Source organism: Lissotriton vulgaris, chromosome 4_1, assembly GCF_964263255.1.
Source record: "Lissotriton vulgaris chromosome 4_1, aLisVul1.2, whole genome shotgun sequence".
Classification (NCBI taxonomy): Eukaryota; Metazoa; Chordata; class Amphibia; order Caudata; family Salamandridae; genus Lissotriton; species Lissotriton vulgaris.
In genome coordinates, this window is record NC_141691.1 from 577,675,908 (window position 1) to 577,699,231 (window position 23,324).

Consider the following 23,324-nt stretch of genomic DNA (forward strand, 5'->3'; position numbering starts at 1 on the left):
GGGAATATGAAGAAGTCTCACTGTTTGGGGTATGTGGGGTACTTTTGAAAATACCATTTCTGTATGACTGATCAGAACTATCTGCCTTCAAGACCTCTTCTTACCTTACCACTATTTCTCCTGGAAGTGTTGTGTATAGAAGCATTGCCAATAACTTTTGAGAGCAAAGCTTTTAAATGCTCTCCTGTTGGAACACCATCAGATTCAAGAGCACATGTTGTTGGAAATGGGGGTATCTAATGAAAAGAGGTAGGTACCTTTGTCCAAGTAGGGACCCTTTCTTATAGTCAGGGTAAGGAGGATACAAATTTTAGATAACCCCTGCTCACCCGCTTGGTATGAGCAGGCAGGCTTATCCCAAAGGCAATGTGTAAAGTATTGGTTCTCAGTGAAAACACCACAAATGGACACCGCACCAGTTTAGAAAAATAAGGTAGCTTTATCTAAACCAAACAATTCCAAGACCAAAAAATCCGACATACAGGTAGTAAAATACAACTTTATAACAGTTAATTCACAAACAGAATTTGTAGCAAACAAATAGCTCCACCTGGGGCTATTACGATGTCGTGATAGGCAATAATCCAAAGTACGCTGTCGACCGTGGGGGATGCAGCGTCAGGCACGGAGTCACACAGACCCCCAAACAACAGTAACTTGGAATAAAGTCTTTGGAAGGTGCACAGAATTGTGGAGCTTAGGCGTTGGTGCCATGGTTGAGGCCAGCTCCGAGGCTGCCATTGGGAAGGGAGGTAGGCATTGTGTCCGTGTATGACATGTCGAGTCCAGGACAAGGAAGGTTGTTGCATCGGTGGTGAGACATTGCCTCCAGTGAGGCGATGCGAAGTCAAAGACTCATGGAGTCATCCTCGCCAGTTATCGGCTCCGCGATAACAGGATGCAGGCGCTGGCAGTGATGGCGTTGGAGCGAGCGCTGGCGTCAGGAAGGCATATAGTTGCAAGTGTTGGCAGGCATTGAAGGGCTTCAGAACTATGGATCAGGTGGGGCGATGCATCGCGCACTTCATGAGCAGTACCCCTGGCCTCGGTGCAGGTCGCTGTGTCACAGCAGCATCACTAACCGTGTTTGGATATTGTGTTTCTTGCATCTTTTAGGTTTCCTTCAGCTCCCGAACGGAAGAAATAACTCACAGAGGCCCAAAACTAGAATAGTCACCTCCCGGCAGGTCAGAACTCACAGCAATGGAGTTCAGGGGAGCTGGTGGTGAAGTCTTTGTGCCCAGCACACACAAGCCCTTGGAGATTGTTCTTCAAGCAGGAGTTTCAGCAAAGTTACAGTGTTTGTCCTTTCCTTGGCAGAGCCGGCACCTACAGGCCAACCCCACACATCACACAGCAAAGGGGCAGTTCTCCTCACAGCTCCCCAGATATTCTCCTTGGCAAAGGTTCCTCTTCAGTCCAGAAGTGATCTAATCCTCTGGGGAATAAGGTTCACCACTGAAAGCCCATTTTGTCTTTGTTCTCTTTGTAGCAAGGGTCTCTTAGTCAAGTCCAAACCAGTTCAGTCACCTCTAGTGCAGCATCACTACAGGAGGCGAAAACAGCATTGTGCAGAGGAAACAATGTCTATTAAGCTGTGAGTGAAACACCTCCCAGCATTCTAAATTCAACCAAGGTCTATTCAGCTCCGCTCTGAGTCACCCAGGAAAGGCAGGTCACACCTCAACTCACCCTCCCCCCAGTAGTTGTCTACACTGAATGTACATCCCCTGTCACTCCAAAAGCAGACAGTCAATACACAAAACAGTGGAGGGACACAGAATGGGTAAATAAGCAAATGCCTACTTTCGAAAAGTGGCCTTTCAAACACACTATTAAATAACCATTTTTTCGAAAAGATGTGTTATTCAATTCTTAGGTCAGGGAGCCTAAACTCCATTTCTCTATCTTGTCCCAATACAAAGTTGTACTTATTAGATGTGACAAAGTAATTCCTATGTTAGATTATGGGACAGATAGCCTTTCAATGGTGAGAAACAAATTGGCATTTTTTCGATATCAGGACATGTCACACACACCAGTACATGTCCTACCTTTCACATACACTGCACCCAGCCTATGGGGGTACCTTGGGCCTACCTGAGGCGTGTCTTACATGTAAGAAATGGGACGGTTAGGGCTTGGCAAGTGGGTGCCCTTGCCAGGTCGACTTGGCAGTAAAAACTGCGCCCAAACACTGCACTGGCAGGTCTGAGGTACATTTGGAAGGCTACTTGTGTGGTAGTGTTTGAATTACAAGCCCTAGGCACACTCAGTGCACTTTACTAAGGGCTTACTAGTAAATCAAATATGGCAATCACGGATAACCAATCATGATAACAATTTACGCGGGGAGGACTTGAAATTTGACACTGATCAGAGGTGGCCAAGTGCCCAAAGCATCTAAGCCAGCAAAAATAAAATCCAGCACAGCATCAAAAATACAGGAGGTAGAAGCAAAAAGTCAAGGGGAACAACGCCAAGGATGCCAAGTCTAACACATGCTCTTTAGGAGAGCCATGAAACCATCCTATTTTGCTAATTAGCATTTTTTAATCTTTTCACTGTCAGTTTTTTACTCTTTTTACTCTTTTTGTACTGTTACTTACTAAGACTGACCTTCCCAAGCAATATATGTGGGGCCCTCATAGAAAAAGTTCCTCCAAGACACTGTGAATTTTTCAGCACATTATTTGTATACTTTGACAATCTAGTCACAATCTTATAGGGGCACTCATGCTATACTTCATTACTTTCATGGTTTGCCAGGCACGTCTGATTCTCAAAAGGGCTATGGAGGGTTGAACCAATAAGAAAACCGGATTAAAAAAATGACAAAATGTAGCATCCCTCATTCCTATTTACCTGTAAATTGGTTCAAATTTAATAGGAATCAGGAACGGTTTGAGTAATCTTGGTATGTAGTTTTTTGCATGATTATAATACATTTATTTGCTTCTTTCTTTCACGCACTTTCAATTTCTCGTCTTGCTCTTACCAACTACATGTGCAGTCAAAAACTCTTTAAATGTGAATGTACTTGGAGGGGTCAAGGCTTGGAAATGATACGCTCTTTTAATATGTTTCAGGAAATGCATCTACATAAATTATACATGAACAGTCACATTATCAAGAGCCCTTAGCACTGAGGAAATAGAATTGGTAATAAGTGCCCCAAATTCACCATCAATTACCACTTAAAATCAGCTTCAAATATTTTGTTGAAGAACAATATGTTGGATCCCCAGATTCCAGATTTACACTTACTGAAAAAACACAAGTTTATTCACAAATGCTAGTTTTTTATTTCAGGTGAATATGATAATTTCGTCAGATTAAAACTGTGCATTTTGGTCCCCAAATATCCACTTGACATTTACATCAAATGCTCGGATGTTCTACTTCCCCAGATTAACATACTTTGCCTTACATGCCTATGTGCTGTGAAAACGTGATGATGCTCATTATATGCTGGTAACTAAACCTAACAGTTACTAACAGATCTTCAACTTGTTCCTAGCATTCCCACCAGTAGCCATGTCCCAGAGAAAGCCACCACTATACCTAGATAATGGCATGGGTGTGAAAGATATGATTATAAAGGTGAACATTCTACCAGGGAGGAATGTAGGTTCAGAATTTCAAGGCAGGACTATTAAATGGTCAGAATATCAACCCAGAATATCATCAGGTAATTAGGTATATAGTTTATTTATTGTATGCCAATTACACAACTCCACCTGCCGTCGTACCACACCCTGCTGGTGCCGCTCACTGCAGGGTGGACTGCAGGTTCAATTCTTAAACGCAACTCTACCATCCTCAGGTCCCAGAGGTGACAAATGTAAAGCCTTTTATCCCACCTTATTTTTCTTGTGACACTTTCTTTCTGTAATCTCACTCCTCATTCTCGCTATTTCTTACTTTGTTCTTTTTCTGGCTTGATATATTTTTACTTTCCTCGCTTCTCACTGTTAATTCTTTCTGGCTTCTCACTCCTTCTTTCTTCACACTCATACTTTCTTAATTTACCCTCTTTGTTTTATTCTTGTTCTTTATCTCTTTTATTTTCCATCTTGCATGCTTTCGTATTATTTTCATTCTTCCATTCTTATTTTGCTTTTCTCTCTCTTTCTTCTCTACTTCTTCCTTTACTTCATCTACTCTTCTTTCACCATCGTCCAACTTTTTCCTTCCACTCCTGCTCTTTATTATCCCTTCCTTCAGCCTCCTTTCATTCTTGTGCCTTTCTCCCTCCTTCCTTCCATTCCATCCTTCCTTTCTTCCTGTTGTGTTTATGCCGTTATTATTCTCCACCCTTTCTTTCTTCTGCTTTTTTTCTACCACATAATTTTTCTCTATTGTCTTCCGCAGACCCTCTCTCTGCATCTGCCTTTTTTTCTCCATTCTGTTTTCACAAATCCTTTTCCAATGTGAATCCTTAACCCCACCACTCCTCAAGTCTGTCACTCTATTCTTTTACAAAGAACCAGTCTCCATAAAAAATAAAACACATTGAAAGTTTAGCTTATGCTAAATCAGTAAGCATGCACAGTGGCAACCCCTCCCCAATCGCCGCATAAGCAGATCTGTCAGGGGTTACTGACACCACTTCTGTGAATTAGTGCACACAGAAATGACTTCAGCATTATACACTCACCATGTTCTAGGTGGTTTACCTTCGTTTGTAAAGAAGTAAAAGCAGACTCACCATTTTGTACAAATTGTTTATCTTCTGCCCGTGCTGGTTGTGCGCCTGCCACTTTGTCCGCTCTAGGCTGGTTTGCTGCTTGTGTTTCCTCTTGTCTGGTTACACTGGGTAGCCGAGTCCCATTTGCATTACCCCTGCTAGATTCTGTGTTCTTTCTTTCAACAGAATTTGATGCATTGCTGTTCTCTGTCTTCGGTGGAATTGGTTCATCAGGTGGCTTTGCATCTTCACTTGTTTCTGTTGTGCCCTCTTCAACTTTTTGAAGATTTTCTTCTGCTTCTCTCTTGGCTTTTTCTTCCGCATCTGTCAGACAATGGATTACATATTTTTTCAGTGATAATACACCAAGGGTACTTTATACAGGATAATATGAACTCTGGGGAACTTTGCTTATATGCATAAATTCACTAGGACCTAGGACAACTAGCTATCTCTCACCACTGTGGGGAGTTAGATACATGTCCAGGTTGTGTACCATAAAATCTGTTTCTCAATTAAAGCAACACAGAGAAGATGTGTTGCAGACATGTTTTTTATTTTTTTATTATTTATTTGAGGAGGATAGATATCAGTATTTACATTACAGGAGATATAATTGATATACTTCGCATATACTTGACATATGAAGTGCAATACTAATACAATACAATGCAACAAGGTTGATCCAACAGCCCTACCACATCTTTCCATTCCGCACACTCATATTAGATACAGTCTTAAGGAATAGCAGCGTAGGTATTATTAAAGTGTGTAAGTGCAACTATGTTGAAATTCAAGATACAGTAATGCTCCCTTTCAACATACCCAAAGCGATCTTTAAAACTTCACGAGTAGCAGCAGTAAATCATAAAGTACAAGGTATGATTAACAGAGTGCAAGCATTCAACAAGAAGCTTTCAACAAGGTAAGATATCATCATTATTAGCAGCACCCAAACTTATCAGTACACCCCTATACAATTATTGCTAATATTCTAACTTTGTATGCAAATGAATGTCTACTGACCACTAAAGAATTGTAATTCTCTACTAGCGGCCATATCCAAAATTAGGATGTCCCCCAGAGCCAAATATAATACATCATTACAATCAGTAGCATTTCCTTAATCGCCATGCCAAGTCAACAGGGGTCTATCCCAGCCCTGTTTGACACATGAATCTTAGGTTTTATATATATATCAATCACTTCATAGAAGACAAACATGCCCAAGCCTTCTCAAAGGTATAGGTCCTGGTCATCTTATTAAACCATTGTCCTATTGTCGGTACCCTTATTGTTTTCCAGCCACCAAGCGGGCCGTGTTCGACCAGGCCATGGTCCCTTGGCCCATGCTGCTCCCTCAGCAAAACACACCCCACCAGGCCAAAGGGCTCTGATCAACACGGGCCCTGAAGCCCCACACCCAGCACAACCCATGCGACCGAGCTCCAACTCGAGGTCGAAGCCACATACCGAAGGTGCAAGACCTGGGGGTGTGGGAGCGACATTGCCAACACTCACGGCAAGTGAAATTATATGCCAAATAATAGTATAAACAGGTTCAGACACGGTGGAAGGGAGCTCCTCACAAAGCAGACAAAGAGTGCCCCTGTCCTGTTTAGCCCGAACAATAGTGAAAGCCAATAGGAAGATGGCTGCCTGCATGTTGGCAAACCATGCGGAGGCCAAAGGTTGCCCTGCGTGCCTCTGTGGCCCCCCCATACCCAGCCCAATCCGACAGAGTAGAACCACAATGTATAGACCCATGCATGTAAGAAAAGTCTTTGTGGCACAACTGGGCAAGAGAGGAAAAGGCCTAAACAACTCCCAAAAAGCGAAGATGGTGACAACTGCAAACCTGCTCCCACACTTGTCCAAAAGAGCTGTACTGCGCAATGCCCTGGGAAAGAACTACATGTGCTGTAGACTGGAATTACCCGCCCATTCTTTGTGAAAAAACGAAATATGAAAAGGCAGAGCTCAAGAGTATGATGGCACAATTTAAAACGTGCAGCTCAGGGAACACCAGGCACTGAAAGGGGAGACCTACCGCTCTCCTCCCCTCCAGCAATGGTTTGCCAGGGTGAGATGACCATCGCGATTGGTAGCACCAGCCCCCATCGTGGTTGTTTTTGCCAAAAGGCCTCAGTTAATTCCAGTAGGTCCATACCTGTATGCAGCGCGGGCACCCTCCGAAGTCGATTCCATCAGCACACTGGTATTACCAGACTTAGCCTCCCGGTCAGGCTACCAAGAACCTGTCCCCGAGTCCTCAGTAGTAATAATGGTATATAACGACAAAAGCTACCATACATTTTGAATCCCTCCCCGTCGAGCGCAAATCCGGTAAATAAACACCTATAATTGTTCCGATACATCGGGGATGCTCCTCTCTTAAGGCCCCACCACCCGCCGCCGATCAGAAGAGTGCCATGGGCTGAGCTGCACGCAAACACGGTTGCAGTACTTTAATGGCATACTGCCCGGCCTGATACCCAGGAGAGTAGAACAACCCCAAATCTGAGTCCGACATGGCTCACTTGCTGTACATATCCAATGCCTGCAGTTCCTCACACTGGACAAATAAACCCCTGCGGTGCCTCTGAAACCTGCCCCCAACGGCGGCAATGGTGCTGGCCAGCAAGGATTCTACACTCTACAGCATCGCCCCCGGCTGGCTGCTAGAGAGAGGTGCGAAACCGGTCCTCGTACTACGGCTGACAGTGCAGTCCTACACGGCAGAGCTGGACCCCCCTCCCCCGTTCAAAACCCTCACCACACTTGACCTGTTGCGCAAAAGGCAAGCCCATATGCCCCCGTCGGCATCCCGGAACCATCCAGTGCCAGCCACTGATCTGGTTCCCCTCCAGTAGACAAGCGCTTTATCTCATATGATAGGGCAACCTTGCTCAGTATAGCTCCAAAAAGGAAATGCCCTTTGCAAACCCTAGCTGTGCATGGACCACCCATCATGATAGGAAACAACAGAGTATCCTACTGTAATAAGGAGCTGCCGCTAGCCGGGAACTCCAACATGGATCCCAGCATTCGTCTCTCAGGGGGAGTGGTCAGCAGTCTAGAGGAAGGCCGGCGCCCTCCGATGACGTCAGGCGTCGAGAGAAAAGTGAGGAAGAACGAAGAGCCAGAGGATGAGAGAAGACCGGAGACCAGCACCGAAGAGTAAGAAGCAGAGACAACAAGTGTCGGGACCAGACCCAGGACCACGGCACAGAGCGGCAGAGGAGCAGTAGACGGCGGAGGAGGAGACCCATTTCTTGAGAAAGAAAAGGTGGGAGTATCCGGACGTCCCAAAGGAGTGCAGGATGCCCCGATACACCCTGCTGCGGTCCCGGAGGACAGTGGCTCCAGGAATCCCCATTGAACCCGAGGGAACCAGGAAGACGAGGAACCTGAAGTGAAGGCCCTACACTGGAACCGGGAAGACTAGAAACTGTCTGTTGTTGACCTCATTTCTAGGCTTACAGTGGGTTAAAACCCAGAACTTTTGTTTCTTTTGGCCTGAAACTCTTTTTGCCTTAATGACCTTAGTCTCATTCATTTACTATTAAAACCTAATAAGGCTGGACAGTCTAATAACCTAACATTCCATTGCCTGACATCTTCATTGAGAGCCCTTTTGCATTGCTGCACCCTACATTTTGGCCAAACTTACAACACTTACACTCCTGATAAATCCAGTTGGCCATCAAAACAGTTCTCTGCAGCCCTAATTAATGGCAGATCCCTGCAGAAACATGAACTTCAGATCTTCGACCTACTACACGATGAGAAATGGGATGCCATTTTCCTCATAGAAACTTGGCTTTTGGAGACAGACAATCCCATTTTAGCCACAGCAATCCCTCCCAACTACAGATTCCTGAGGAAGGGCAGAGGGGGTGGGATAGCATTAGTTTATAAGATGGAATACGTATGCAGATCCTTTCCTCTTGTGTGTCTTGAGAAGGCGGAGGCACTGTGCTTTCACGGGTGGGGGCCCTCTTCTACCGTCCTCCTGTCCAGGCTGGCATCTGCTTGAACTCACTAGGAAGTGCCTTAGCCCCGTGGGTTGAGGTATGCCCACTTTATAGTGCTGGGAGATTTTTATGTCCATCTAGATAACCCCTTGTAGCCAGAGGCTTTAACACTCTTGGATACTATGAGCACTTTCTCACTTAAGCAATAGGTTTCTGGTCCCACACACTAAGCAGGCCATACATTAGACGAGGTCTTTTAGAATGTGAATCTGACGGTGTCACAACCATGCCATCTTGCATGGTCTATTCACCACCTTATTTCATTTACGTGGCCTAATATTTGTGTTAGGTCACCTCCTAAGGAAAATAGACTGGCCTCCTAATGAGCTTACCACAAAATACAGCAAGATGACTTGAGGCATGCCTTGACAATAAATACACCAGCTCTGTCTTTATGGAAGAGGATGCCACAAGCTTGGATTGCTGGATTCTAGGAACCAGCAATGAGAGTTAGCCGCTATCACAAGGCGAACTCGAGCAAGGTTGAAACCATCGGCTCTGTGGGTTAAAGATTACCTTAGAGTATGTAAAACACATTGTAAACACCTTGAAAAGGTATGATTTCAAGCCAGAAGATAAAGCAATTTATAAGCTCTCATTACAAAGATACCACATGGAGGTGTCTCTAGCTAAAAAGGCCTTCTTCAAAACAAAGATCGAGGAGGCAGATAACAAGTCAAATGAGATATTTAGAATTGCCAAATCTTTTCTTAGACCTAAGGTCATATCAAGAGAATGTAAACTGACATCTGAGTGGTGTAAGGAGATAGAATCATCCTTTTGTGAAAAGATCGCTACCATCCAGGCCAATCTTCTTAAGTTTGTACATCCTGTATAGATGCCCGTGGACATCCCAGATAACCCCATCTCTCTCACCTCTAATTTTACCCTGGCAAATTTCGACCAGCTGCCCCTCAAAATGTCAGTAAGAGCTATCGAACGCCTGAAGTCGGGCTTCCCATTGGACCCATGTCCTATTAACCTGTTAATTACAGCTGCCCAACTATCAATCCTATAGTAAATAATAAACTAAACACCTCGCTGGCGACTGGCACGGTCCCTGCACGTTGGAAAAGGGCAAAAGTAATACCCTTGCTGAAAAAACCTTCGGCTGACCCACAGCAATCGGCAAATTATAGGCCCATCTCCCTCCTCCCTGCCTTCTCTAAAATTCTAGAGAAGGAAGTTAATCACCAACTGTGCCAATACCTGAAAGGAAGCTAATTATTACATTCTAGTGAATCAGGCTAAAGACCTCACTTTAGTACTGAGACAGCGTTTCTGAAAGTAGTGGGGCTTGTCAGAAGCACCCTTGACAAGGGAGGCAAAGCCATTTTCATCATGTTGAACCTAACTGCAGCTTTCGACATGATGCACCACTTAAAAATACTTGAACACCTTCATGGAATAGGGATCAGTAACACTGCCTTGAAATGGCTGACCTCTTTTCTAAGCAATCTAAGCCAAGAATTATGGCTCCCTTCATTTTCATCGCAAGCTAGAACTCTCACTCTGGGCGTACCCCAGGGATCGTCCCTAAGCCCCACTCTGCTCAATATTTATATTACGCCTTTAGAAACATTTGCAGAGTCAATGGGCACAAAAGTAATCTCTTATGCGGGTGAAACGCATCTTCTCTTCTCCTGTGGAAGGGGAGAGAAGGCGGAGGGGGAGCTTATCTCCAAATGTCTTGCTTAGTTGTTTCAGTGGTTGGCTCAGCACCAACTGAAATGCAACCCGGATAAGATGGAGATTGTGATCTTCGGAGATGCCCCTCCTAATTTCCTAAGAACTTTCTGGCCTAAGGATGCACCACAGCAAGTTCCTCTTCAAAATTCCATAAGGAATCTAAGCATCGAATTTGACAGCACCCTCTCTTTCCAACCACAGGTACAAGCACTAATTTGCTCATGTTTCAGCACCCTTCGTATGCTCCAAAGATTCCTACCTCTCCTGTCAGAGTCAGCTGGCAAAAACGTTATCCAGGCTCTGATCATGATGAGACTGGATTATGGGAATGCCCTTTATCTCTGACTCACTGAGTACCTTCTTAGCAGGCTTCAGGTGGTACAGAACTCGCCAGCTAGACTTTTACTCAAACTCCCACCTAGAACTCACATTTCCGCCCATCTGAAGGCCCTTCATTGGCTTCCTGTAAAAAAAGAGGGTGCAAATTAGGGCCATGGTATTAGTGCATAAGGCCTTGCACGACTCTGGAGCAGGTTATCTCAGAGAGAGGATTCATGAGTACACTCCAGCTCGCAAATTGCGATCTTTCTCCATTCACCTAGCAAGAGGGCCTCGGATCCTTCGACTTAGAATGGGCGGCAGATCCTTCTCTTACTTAGGGCTCCTCACCTGGTTAAACTTCCGAGAGACCTTCGCCTAGCCAGAGAGCTTGCTTTTGTTAAGAAGGAACTGAAAACCTGGCTTTTCACATGGTCAGGCTAAGTTCTAGGTTGGTGCCTTTAGCGCCGGGACATGCTATGAGTAGCTGTGCATTGTACAAATTGTTATAACATAACATGACATTGTGACATAGACTGTAAGCAAACTGGTAGCTGAGAGATGCTGGAGTTAAATATAACAATTTCTTCTGTTTTGGCTTGATTAACTCTATACCCTTCTACATGGGTAAAATTCTGAATTTCATCTATCGAATTCTGCATATTTAAACCTTCTGCTTTTAAATATAGAATGATATCATTTGCAATTAATCAAATTTTTGCTATCCCATTTATATGCGGCACAACCAATGGGCTTATTATTACCAGCTCCTTAAAGCTTTTGGAGATGGGAATCCCACACTTAATTTGATTAAAAAGAGTTGTTAAATAAGGGAAAAGCTCATCTTGAAAGGCCCTGTACACTTCCGTTGGAATGCCATAATGGCCTTTGCGCCAGCCATATTCGTAAGGGTGACAGCCACTTTATGGGGTTCTATCTATTTTGAAGTGCTGTACTATGATCCCTAGAAATTTGTGGTAACCGGAAGGACTCCAAATAATGCACCATCTCTTGCTCATCTATCCCCTGTGCTTCAGTATAGATTTTCTTATAATGACTAATAAACACCTCGGCTACCTTCTCATTATTATCCTCTATGATTCCAGTATTTGGAATTCTCTTGGGTAACTGCTTGCCTACTTTTCAGAGTTTTAGTGGACCATGCCAAGTATTTACCTATGATCTTATTCTCTCCATACGTTGCTTCCTGCAATATCCTCCAGCATAAAAAAAATACTGTAAATGTTGTTCAGTCCGATTCACTATTTTTGCGCCTCTTGATGTCTTGACAAATCATTTTGATCCCGCATCGTCCTCCTATTCATTTCATGCCTGGCCCTCTTCACTGCAGTGTGTAAAATCAAAACTTTTGGTGCACGCTTCTTTGATAATTTCACATAAGATATTACATGTCCCAAAAAGCTACCTTAAACGCCTCCCAGGCCATGAATATTGTGTCAGTATTTTCGTTTATCTCAGAATAATCCCTAGCGAAATGTCTAATTTCACCTAGCCAGATTTGGGCTGCAAGAACTGCCACCTCAGCTTTTTTTCTGAGGTGCTTCTAAAATCATTACAAGAGACACCATAGAAAGGTCTGAGAAAGAATTGGCCAGTATCTCAGTCCTTTCACTTTTCAATGATTTTGTTATGAGAAAAAAAATCTAATACGAGGCAGTCCTAAAGCTGGTTGAATAGCACGTTTACTGGGACAGGCCCGGATGCTCTTGATGCCAAGGAGATATTAAGGCGAAATCCTCCTTCATTATATTTATCAATTTTGTTGTTTTAGGTTTTACCTGTCTCTTAGTTGTATTCAAGGTATCTAATATTAGATCTTATATTTAGTCACCTTTCACCTTTCATTACTAATGGTCCTTCTAAACGTAGAATTAGGTCAAAAATAAAAATAATATAACTAACGGCGCACGCCAAATCCGCGGAGGTAAAATATGCCTGTGAGTACTTTGTCTGGATAGATATCTTGAGGATGTTAGGTTTAATGTGAGTTTTTTTGCTGAAAAATTACTTTCGGTAAAAAAAGAGGCTAACCATTTCAAAATAGCACCACTTTTCCACTTATTTATCAGGCCATTCATGTTACACTTAATTGTCTTTATTTTCTGTGTCATTTTAAGCATCTGAGCTTAAACATTCTCACCCCAGGTGTCTCTAACTTTCTCAAAGTCATACTACCTCAACTTCAACCTATTCCTCAATCGTCTCCTTTGGCCTATTTGTCTTCTACTCCCCCCCCCCCTAATTCTTCAGTTACCATTACATTCACTGCTCGCATCCTGCTCTCTTTTAACTGCTTCCCCCAATCCTCCCTATGTCCCCCCTCACACTCCCCGCACAAATCTCACCCTGGTTGAACGGAGACACCCCACACTCCCACCTTGACTCCACCCTTCACCAATGGGTGTCGTATTGTAGCACTCCGTGGCCCACTCATGACTGCCCCCTCTATGATACCCAATATGCGCAGTACCATCTTTCAGATTTGACTCACATCGGAAAAGAGGAACAGACATTTCCACCCCATCCACTATGTCAGAAAAGGTGATTTTCACACAATATCATTTTGAAATATGTATTTGAAAATGCCTTATAAGTCAATATATCCCCATTTCAAGCCAGGGATTCCAAAAATATACTACGGCAACGCCCGTTTCATAACAGGGTTAGCATTATTATGTGAGGTCCATTGTTATACCAGGGCCTAATAATACAATGCCAGCATGACCATAATATTACTAGAATTAAACTAATTATGGCTGGGCCAGCATATAATATGTGTGGACAATATCATGTCATGGATGCCCACAATGTGCCAAGACATAACATTAATATGACTAGGATAGCATAAGCTCAAGGTTAAACACCAACATAAAAATATGTCATCAATGTGCCCAGAAGTATAACTAGGATTCCAGGGCTAACATTATTCCATGGGTGTATTTCACCATACCATCCAATGCCACAATACGCCATTTCTATGAACATAAAACTTACTTATAAGACATGTACAGTCGATCACACTGAAAATGTGACACCTTATACATATAAATAGTTTCGATCCCAGAAGCATTAATTTGTACAGAGTCGTCATCAGAGCACCCTTAGGATGCACCTTTATATCCGCTAACACAGAGCAATAGTGCAAACAGCAATACTTGGCTTCCACCCTCATAAAATGGAATAAGAGATTTCCACTGCCTCTGGTGCTCAACTGCAAAGAAAGTTCATTGGTCACTGCTGACTAAAAGTGCCCTGCAGGCGAGCTGCAGGCCACAATTTCAGGTCCCACTCTTTGACTGGAGCACTATAGCTTACTCTATAGACAACATACACTGTACAGGAGATGGTTGAGACGGCTTGCCAGTTATCCCAGCTGTTCTGTAGTTCTCCGGTACAGACTCTATCATTTGAGGCTTCATAATTTCAGGAACTTATAATAAGGATTTAGAAAAGAATGTCCCGTATGTGAGGCACCACATGAAGTGACCCTGTACCATAGCCGTTGTTTCAAACGACATTGTTATATATGTACTTAAGTATTTGCTATATGCCTTTTGAACAATTATCTGTCTTGCCTGTAGAAGACCAATAACCATAACACAGCATTGCAACAATTAAACTTGGCTCTGACACCATAAGTGATTTTCCTTCCCTCCCAAATAATTACACATGTATAAATAAATACATACAAAAAACATCCAATAAATAAAAATGTAATGTATTAAACAACATAAAATGAGCTAGAAATATAATTGAGCATCGGTGGCTCAAACAAAGCATGATATATTCAATTAAATAATTCCACAGAATTACCTGTTAGAGCTTACACAACGTGTTATTATAACCCATCTTATTAGTGCTCTTATTAATGACCAGAGAAAGGTAAAACGAGGAGTCAGCGGAACTCAGATTAGTGCCTTTGAGCCACAGTATACACATACATTTCTGCAGGAGGGCCCCAGCTTGCGTGAGCTACAAAAATGTGACATTGCTAGCACAGTAGTGGCTACACGGGGCACAGCTAAGTCCCTGAAATGGTGAGGATAGATGAGTGCTTTCTGAAATGAATAGGTTGCTATATTCAGCCCATCCAGCCCTGATAGCATTGTTGCAAGTTTTCAATAAGTACTTAGATTATATTTTAGAGCGAAAATGTTTGCGGCCATTGGACTCCAAACTGAAAGAGTAGTCCATATGTTCCTGTACAGAACTACCGGTAAAACCGAAAAACTTTTAGCCAACCTATATACAAACTTATCCCTGTGAAATGCACAGTTTGGCTTAATTTTTTCAAAATGTATCTCTAGGGAATGCCTTTAAAATCCCACGAGAACGCCAAGGCCTGGATGCCAGTGGGTGGGTATTCTAAATACATTTTCCAGGGTTGCTTGTAATTTTCTATACCTTCCTGTACTCTGCTAAGGCTAACATATTTTGTAACGTAACAATATAAATTCCACCTTACCCTCCCAAAATTACTTTACATAGTCGTAGTATGTTCGATAGACAACACTATGAAACATTACATACGAGCTGAGCTCAGGAAAGACACTTTAAATTTTCAAACAGTAGCAACTTTATTACAATGTAATTCTAATCGCTCAGCATATTAAAACTTTGCTGAAACAGCCCTCAGATGATATTTAAGAAATGTATTGCACTGAGGAAAGTTTCTGCTCCAAATAAGTAATAAATCAGAAAAAGTAATTTTCACAGAGAGCTGAAATCTATATTCTCTTGCCAGAAGCTACTGACAAAGATAATTAATTTTTGAATTAATAAATTATGTTACATGGGAATACAATTCACCACTTAGATTTAAAACCTCCGTACTTTATTAATCATTTCTACAATGAGACTTTGCTCCTGATGACTTGGCGCATTGATATTATGCCCTGGGAACGGTCTGTACATTCTTATAACATACATTTCCTTCCAGAGTCTTAAAAAACACTTTCCCCAAATGCAGTTCATATGGATATTCACAGGGGGGAGCTGCAGCTTAAGGAAACGACAGCAGAATTTATATTAGAAATGTTTCCTAATCATATTTATGGAACCATCCGTATGAAATCGCAGCACAAATTTGCGTATACCAGAATTTATGAGGCAGCATGTAAAAGAGCCATGATTGTAACCTGTCTCAAGGAACTAATATGGTAATTAAAACTTCAAAATTCTATTTATACATGCATTATATGTTTAAGCATATCGCTTCAAACCATGCTACGTACATCGATGTCTTCACAGCACTACTTACAATAACCTAATATTCTTTTCATGAAAACAAAAACATGCCCCAAGATATTTTCCAAGACACTTGCTGCATTTGTTTTTCAGCAAAGAATATGGCAAGCAATACCCTCACTACATAATAACACCCTTAAAATACAAGGCACTGCTCTGATTACAGCAAGGGCAACACTTGGCCAAAATAGTGATATGCTCGGGTGTGACATTTCATAAAACCTACATGAGTGCATGTATATACATTTGCTGAAACAAGATAGTAACTATTCACCCTCTGGAAAAAAATGCTGGAAATATGCAAAAAATGCATCTGGAAGTATTAAAAAAAGCTGCCCCTTCTGTGTTGAACGTAACAAAAAGGAGTTACTTTTATAGAGCCATTCTCGGCTTTGAATTTCACCAAAAATACAGCCACAACTAATTTGGAAACAGGAATCTCCACTATTGGTCTGGCCCAGCCACCATCCTACGAACCCCGCCATTTCCCTTGCCTTACCGGAGGGTTACAGTATCAGCTGTGCCAATAGACCTAATGGCAAACCAGGAGGTGGTATTGCCCTAATTCATAAATCCACCTGGACAGCCACCTTTCCCCCATTTGACCACATCGACTGTATAGAAGGTCTGCCTTTTAGCATCCAAACCTCACCGTCCTCCTCCTGTTCGGGAATACTTATTTATCGTCCTCCTCATTCCAATCTATCGCACCTACCGGCTTTGACGGATTATATCATCCAGCTCAGTACACGATACTCCAACTTTACCGCATTAGGAGACTTCAACCTCCATGTCGACAATGAATCATGTCCGCACAGTAGTCAATTTATCTCCATGCTAGCGGCCTGTAACCTAGTCCAATTAATAACTTTACCCACGCATAATGCGGGTCACACACTGGACTTAATCTGCTCCAACCTCTCTTCCATCCGGGTGGCCCCCCCCATCCCGGTCATCTGGTCCGACCATTTTTTTATTTCCTTTGAGATTGATATTCCCCGCCCCTGCAGATCTTTTATCACGCCTAAATCTTCAGGAAAAACTGGAGTCGCATCACTTTGGATGCGCTCCAGAAACATCTCAACAACTCCCAACCCTGCTCGTCAACCGACCCTGACCAAGCTATTAACGAACCAGACACATGGATCAGTCAGGCCTTAGACGTACTGGCCCCCATAAAACCCGTCAAATCTTACAGGACGGCACCTTCTGCCCCCTGGTATTCCAATGAACTTCGGCAGAAAAAGACCTTCTGTAAATCTCTTGAACGCCGCTGGAGACAGAACTACTCTCCGGACAGTAAAGTCCTCTATAAAACTGCCCTCAAAGACTATCGGAGAATGATAGAGGAGCACAAACGGGACTTCCTGGCCTCTAGAATAAAGCTCGCCAGCAATGGAGCCAGGGAGATCTTCAACATTGTTAGATCCTTCACAGACCCCGCTGCGTTGACCAGATCCCAGCCCGCCTCACAGGCATTATGCAACAAGCTTTCTCAATTTTTTGAGGACAAAATTGAGAACATCCAAACATCCTTTCCCCCTTCTAATACAGAAGGAGACGACGGGCGATCTACTCCTCTCATACCATCGCCACTCTCTCTGACTGAATTCGCGGTAATATCGGAAGCAGATTCTATGATCGAGCTCCTTAAATGTAAATCAGGCTCCCCTAACGACCCTTGGCCAGCCAAGGAATACAAAAAACTGGCACCCCTACTTAACCCCTATTTAAACCACATTTGGAATGACTCACTCCGTACAGGATGCTTCCCTACCAAATGGAAGCATGCCTCCCTAGTCCCCATTCTTAAGAAGCCCAATTTAGATCCTGATCTTCCCTGTAATTACAGGCCCATTTCCCTCCTGCCTGCCCCAGCCAAGGTCTTGGAAAAGCTGGTTCATTCCCAATTGGCTAGTTTCATCGAATCAAATGGGCTCCTTCATGCTTCCCAGCATGGCTTCAGGTCGGGCCATAGCACGGAGTCGGCCCTCATTGAAATGGCCGACTCTGTGAAATGGACACTCGACCGAGGATCGAGGGCGGTGTTAGTGCTGCTGGATCTTTCAGCGGCATTTGACACCGTCTCTCATAAGATCTTGCTGAGAAGGCTGGAGGACTTAGGGCTAGGCGGCTCTGTTCTGAAGTGGCTGGCATCGTACCTGTCTAATCGCACCCAGCAAGTCTTTACCCCTCCCTTCACTTCCTCTGCCAGGCCAGTTAAATGGGGAGTCCCACAGGGTTCTTCCCTTAGCCCGCTTTTGTTTAATGTTTATTTCACCCCTTTGGCTAAGCTGATCTCCCAGACTGGGATCAAATCTACATCTTACGCTGATGACATCCAGCTACTTTTCACGTTCGATACCCCCTCTGCATCTGCTTTCGACCCGCTGAAATCCTGCCTACGAGACATTTCCAACTGGATGGATGCTAATTCCCTCCGTCTCAACGCAGGAAAAACGGAGATTCTGTTTTTCAACTCTCCTTCTCCCTTGGATGCCAGCCTGTGGTGGCCTGAAGACTTGTGCCAGGCCCCCACGCCTAAAAACTCGGTGAAAAACCTAGGAGTACGCTGGGATACCCACCTCAGCTTCGATACCCAGGTACAAACAGTCGCAGCCTCATGCTTTGCCAAAATCAGAACAATCAAACGGCTTATTAACTATCTGCCGGAGGAATGCCGCAAGACTGTGATCCAGGCATTAATCATATCCCATCTTGATTATGCCAATGCCCTTTATCTTGGTATCACAGCTGGCCTTTGTTACAAATTGCAGACGGTTCAAAACGCCGCTGCCCGGCTGGTGGAGAGAATTCCTGCCAGACACCATATCTCCCCTCACCTCCGTAAACTGCATTGGCTGCCCATTGCGAAAAGATGCGTATTTAAAGCAATGACGCTGGCATTTCGTGCATCTAAAGGCAATGGGTCGGCCCATCTGAAAAATACTCTTCGCCCTTATACCAAATCCAGGGCCCTACGCTCCAACTCCTTATTTTTCCTTGAAACTCCCCGATTTAAGCGTTCCCGTGCTGGTGGAAAAACCTTTGAGGTCTGTGCTACCAAGCACTGGAATAAGCTTCCGTTAGCTCTTCGCACATGCCAGACAGAACCAGTATTTCGTAAATCCCTTAAAACCCTTCTTTTTTCCTCCTAGTTTGGTACCTCCGACCTGTCCCTCTAGTTTTCAGAGTCTTCCAGCGCCGGGATGCCCCGTTGGGGCCGCTGCGCGCTTTACAAAACACACTAATAATAATAATAATAATAATAATCCTGCCTTGTGGATCCCACAGCAGGGGAAATTGGACTTAGTATCTTCCACAGGGCTGGATCCATGCTGAACATAACGTTGGTAAGTCACACCCACCTCCAGTGCCCCGACAGTCCATCTCTAGACCTAGACGTCCAGGATACGGCTCCAGGCAACTTGTAATAGGGCCAATGTTCTTAATCTACAGGATATACTTAATTTGAACCACTACTTTCTGGTGCTCAGCACCACACTTAATTGTCAAAAGCGGCACTTATGATATTCTGCCACATGGCGGTGCTGTTTGTCTGATTTAGAGATGAGCACAACAACAAATTGTGCTAATAATTCAATATACATTAAAATTGAATATACATTCCACCAAAATCATTCGAATAGCTTAGTGGGCCTGGATTAGTTTGAATTGTCACACCTGTGGGAGTGTTATAGTTAGTGGTAGTGTTGATTCTGTAAATAGCAGTGCTGGCAAGGTGCAAGCTGCAAGAGCCTCCTGAGGACAACCCTAGCCCTTATATTTTTCTTTACATATTAAGCACCTGACATACATAACATGAAAGACCACGGTGGTCTTGCTTGGATTAGTAGGTCTACCGTATAAAAACACAACCTTACAACCCAATAATAATATCACGATTTTATCATAATTATTGACAAAGGTTAAGTATATAAAGCAACCTACTGTTTGAGATACTTTCTATACTTTACATACCCAGTACTGAGACTTCTAACATTTGACATTCTGTAGCAGAGGCTCTCCTCTCAGACACCAGTACTGGATCTTTAAAAGTGCAGAATTCCCTTCTGCTTTTGCATGTTTACCTTTGGCTGCCTGTGCTTTCCATTTTTCTCGGTTCTGCAGCACCACTTCGTGCCAGGTGTTTCTAAAGCTTTTGAAGTCCACAGTGAGTATAGAGCAGTTCAAAGAGGCACTTCCCTCCGACCCAGTGCTTTTGACACTCGTTCTTTTAACGTCAGAGGTGGTAATGCTGTTCAGGCTGGAAGGCAAAGACACATTGCAACAAATGTTAAGACAGCTCTGTGAGACACAACATGGCGGACAAGCAAATACCGCCGCGCTACGGAAGTGAACCAATCAACTGGAGGAAGACCTCGTAGGAGTCTGGGGGCATAGAAAGAAGAATGGAGGAAAACAAGCCGGGGTTATAGAGGGAGAATCAAGTGAGGAAGAAAGGACAGCAGAAATGGTTGTACAATTTAGGATTGTACCAAACTAGGCTAGAACGTGATTTTCCCAGGTTCTAATCAGTTGAGCTTTGGGAGGCGGGATGCCCCTTGGATGGATAAGAGGGCTCACTACATAGAACCCTGGAACCGACTGACGGACTTTAACTTTGTTTACGCAGTGTTCCTGGCAGGATCAAAGTTAGAGTCAGTTACCTTCATTGAATGATGTTGAATGAAGTTCTGCCTAAGGGCATCTGCTTACAGACAAGTCAAATGGTTTTGATCCAAATGCAAGAACGTTTTATCCCAGTAGGTCTGGCCTACATACAGCCCTAGCTGTCTCGCCAGTCCCATGTTTACCACATTTTTCCAAATACATACATAAATATACATAGTCTTTTAATCAGCCTGCGTCATCTATTGCTCTGTTCAAGTGTCATTCCCAGTTTGCTTCCGCTCACCTCAGCCTACAACAAGAGGCAATTGGTCCTCATCACAACACTTTATAATTGCACATGAGAAGAACCAACTAACAGGAAGTGAAATTCAGAGCTACGTTTGTTAGTCAAACTCTGCTTTTATTGTGTTATTTTATTTTTCAAATGGGTCATTTTTAACTGCGTTTTTTTAAAACATATATGCACACCACATTTAGACAGTGGTACTTTTACGTTTTATTATTTTTATAATTTTCCTGTCTACTGCATGTGTTTGCAAAAATATAAATAAATAAAAACATAGCGGGTTTGTCAATGCCAGTCTAATTGTTTTTTTTTTGCCAATTTTAAATCATATCTAAAAAAAAAGACGAGTTCCAATTTGAAACGTCAAATGACACAGGCAAGATTTTTTTTAAAAACAATGTTCAAAGCTCACTGTGTTTGTTCACTAATGGAGTTTTATATGTTCTATCAAAATGTTACGGGGATGACCCCTGGTGGTGGCTACAGGAAAGCAACTAATCGCGGGTTCTGATAATGGAATAGATTGGGAGAGCAGCACAGCCAGGTGGCGAGGGACGGCGGCCATGGTAAGCAGGACTTATTCAAGCACATTCATTTTAGGTGCCGATTACTGAAGTGGTTTATTTACCAGGTTTCACAAAAATGTTTGAAACGTCATTTAATAGAGACCCGATACATTTCCTTCTGGCATTCTGCATTTTATGTAGTGACACTTAAGAGACATATAATTATATTATCTATGTCCCATTGTCTGATTCATACGTCTAGTGTGGCCCTAGCTCATAGAGCTTACCTGTTTGGATGAGTTAGCCTATGACAAGTATAGGTCAACGCGCAAATGAATTAAATCCTACTTCTTCAGAGGCGTTTATCTGCGTGGGGGGGGGGGGGGTCAAAAACTCACTTGTCTCTTCACACAATCAATTCTGCTTTCAAAAGAATAACTCATGGAATAAGATTCCTTATGAAAAACGCAGACTAGACTACAATTAGTTCGAAGCAGGTTGAGAAATTCTCATGAATCAGCGAAACTTCATGGGGTGCATGCATTACATGATAAATTCAGCAGGTATGCAGTGGCAAAAACCATCATTCGCTAGTGGCATAAATCAAGCTGACCTCCTGGGGAGTGCAGCTTTCACACTAACCTGGAACGTCTGAATCCCGCGAGGCCGGAGCGCGAGGCTTCATCGATGAGAGGAGCCACAATTTTCTCGGTCATGTCCGTCAGCACCGTAAAGGTTGGATCCACAATGAAGTCAATGAAACCTGGGCAGCATATCAAAGTACACATTTAGGTGTGGCAATACATGTGTCTTTCTAGCTTTGTTAGTATTTTATCATTTAAGATGAGCAACAGAGGCTTACATGTTAGTAGAAGACACTTGGGTTAAGATTTAATAAAATCTAGCACAAAGTTGTTGGCTTGTATTGAAGCTAGGAGGATATATGACTGACATATGACTCTGTAGCTCTCTTCCTCAGAACGGGCACAGTTCTAGGCTGCCTAGAGCCAAAGTTGATGCCTGCATCAAGAAGGCATGATTTTTTGGAACAAAGAAATGTCTTAATAGATTGGATTTTAATGAAAAAACCATGGGTTGGTGCATGGAATCGCCCACGTACCGAACATGGGAAGCTTCCTTAATTAAAAATAATGAAAAATAACACATGTGCTACTTGGCATTATTTTTAGTCTACTTTCAAATGCAAAAATTGTTTTGTGCTGGTTAGTAAATCGCAACTCAACACTTTGTGCCCATTTGCGTCCCTTTTGGTGACTTTGTGCCAGAGCAAAATGTTGATAAATCTGGACCTGGGGTTTAATATCACTAACAGTAAACAGACAAAATATATAACATCATTTGGATATGTTTCCTTCATGACACTAGCTTTATTTTCAAACTTAACCTGAACCAGTCACAGATGCAAGATGGTGACTTCAGCCACAGACACAAACATAGGATTTGCATCATATAACTAGAATGAGTGTAAAATGAATGTGTATGTTTTTAGATTCAGAAGTCTCTGTAAGAGCATTAAACAGTCTTTTCCCTGTAGGAAAGATCCTCAACTACCTAGAGAGCAATAAAGGTGGATGCAAATGTTTCAATGATAGTTGGGAGACAACAGTCACTGACTATTGTTAACCGATATGTATTACTAAATAAAAATAAATAAATGTAAATAGCAAACATTTCACAATGGTTACTTTTCAAAGTCTAAAATCAAAACACAGTACGTCTTATTCCCAAGCATGTAAACCTTTTTGCCAAATACAGCTGTTCACACAGCTATCAGTAGAATAACAGGATATCGTTAACTCCTTCCTTGTCCCGTTCCTTGCTTGTGATGTGTGTCTAAGCATGGGCGAATTTTGCGAATCTGGCGTTCGCGAATT

The 23,324-nt window shown here is 43.0% G+C and overlaps 1 protein-coding gene across 9 annotated transcripts in view; it reads right to left on the reverse strand.

Moving 5' to 3' along the window:
• PDE1C (phosphodiesterase 1C) overlaps positions 1-23,324 on the reverse strand; it is a 1,706,308-nt gene that overhangs the window by 171,658 nt on the left and 1,511,326 nt on the right. For all 9 annotated transcript variants that reach the window (XM_086964785.1, XM_086964792.1, XM_086964789.1 and 6 more), the window contains 3 exons: positions 22,072-22,192; positions 20,094-20,269; positions 4,712-5,014 (listed from right to left, as the gene is read on the reverse strand). In XM_086964785.1, the coding sequence (XP_086820911.1) occupies positions 4,712-5,014; positions 20,094-20,269; positions 22,072-22,192 (600 nt within the window). The remainder of the gene's footprint in view (positions 1-4,711; positions 5,015-20,093; positions 20,270-22,071; positions 22,193-23,324) is intronic.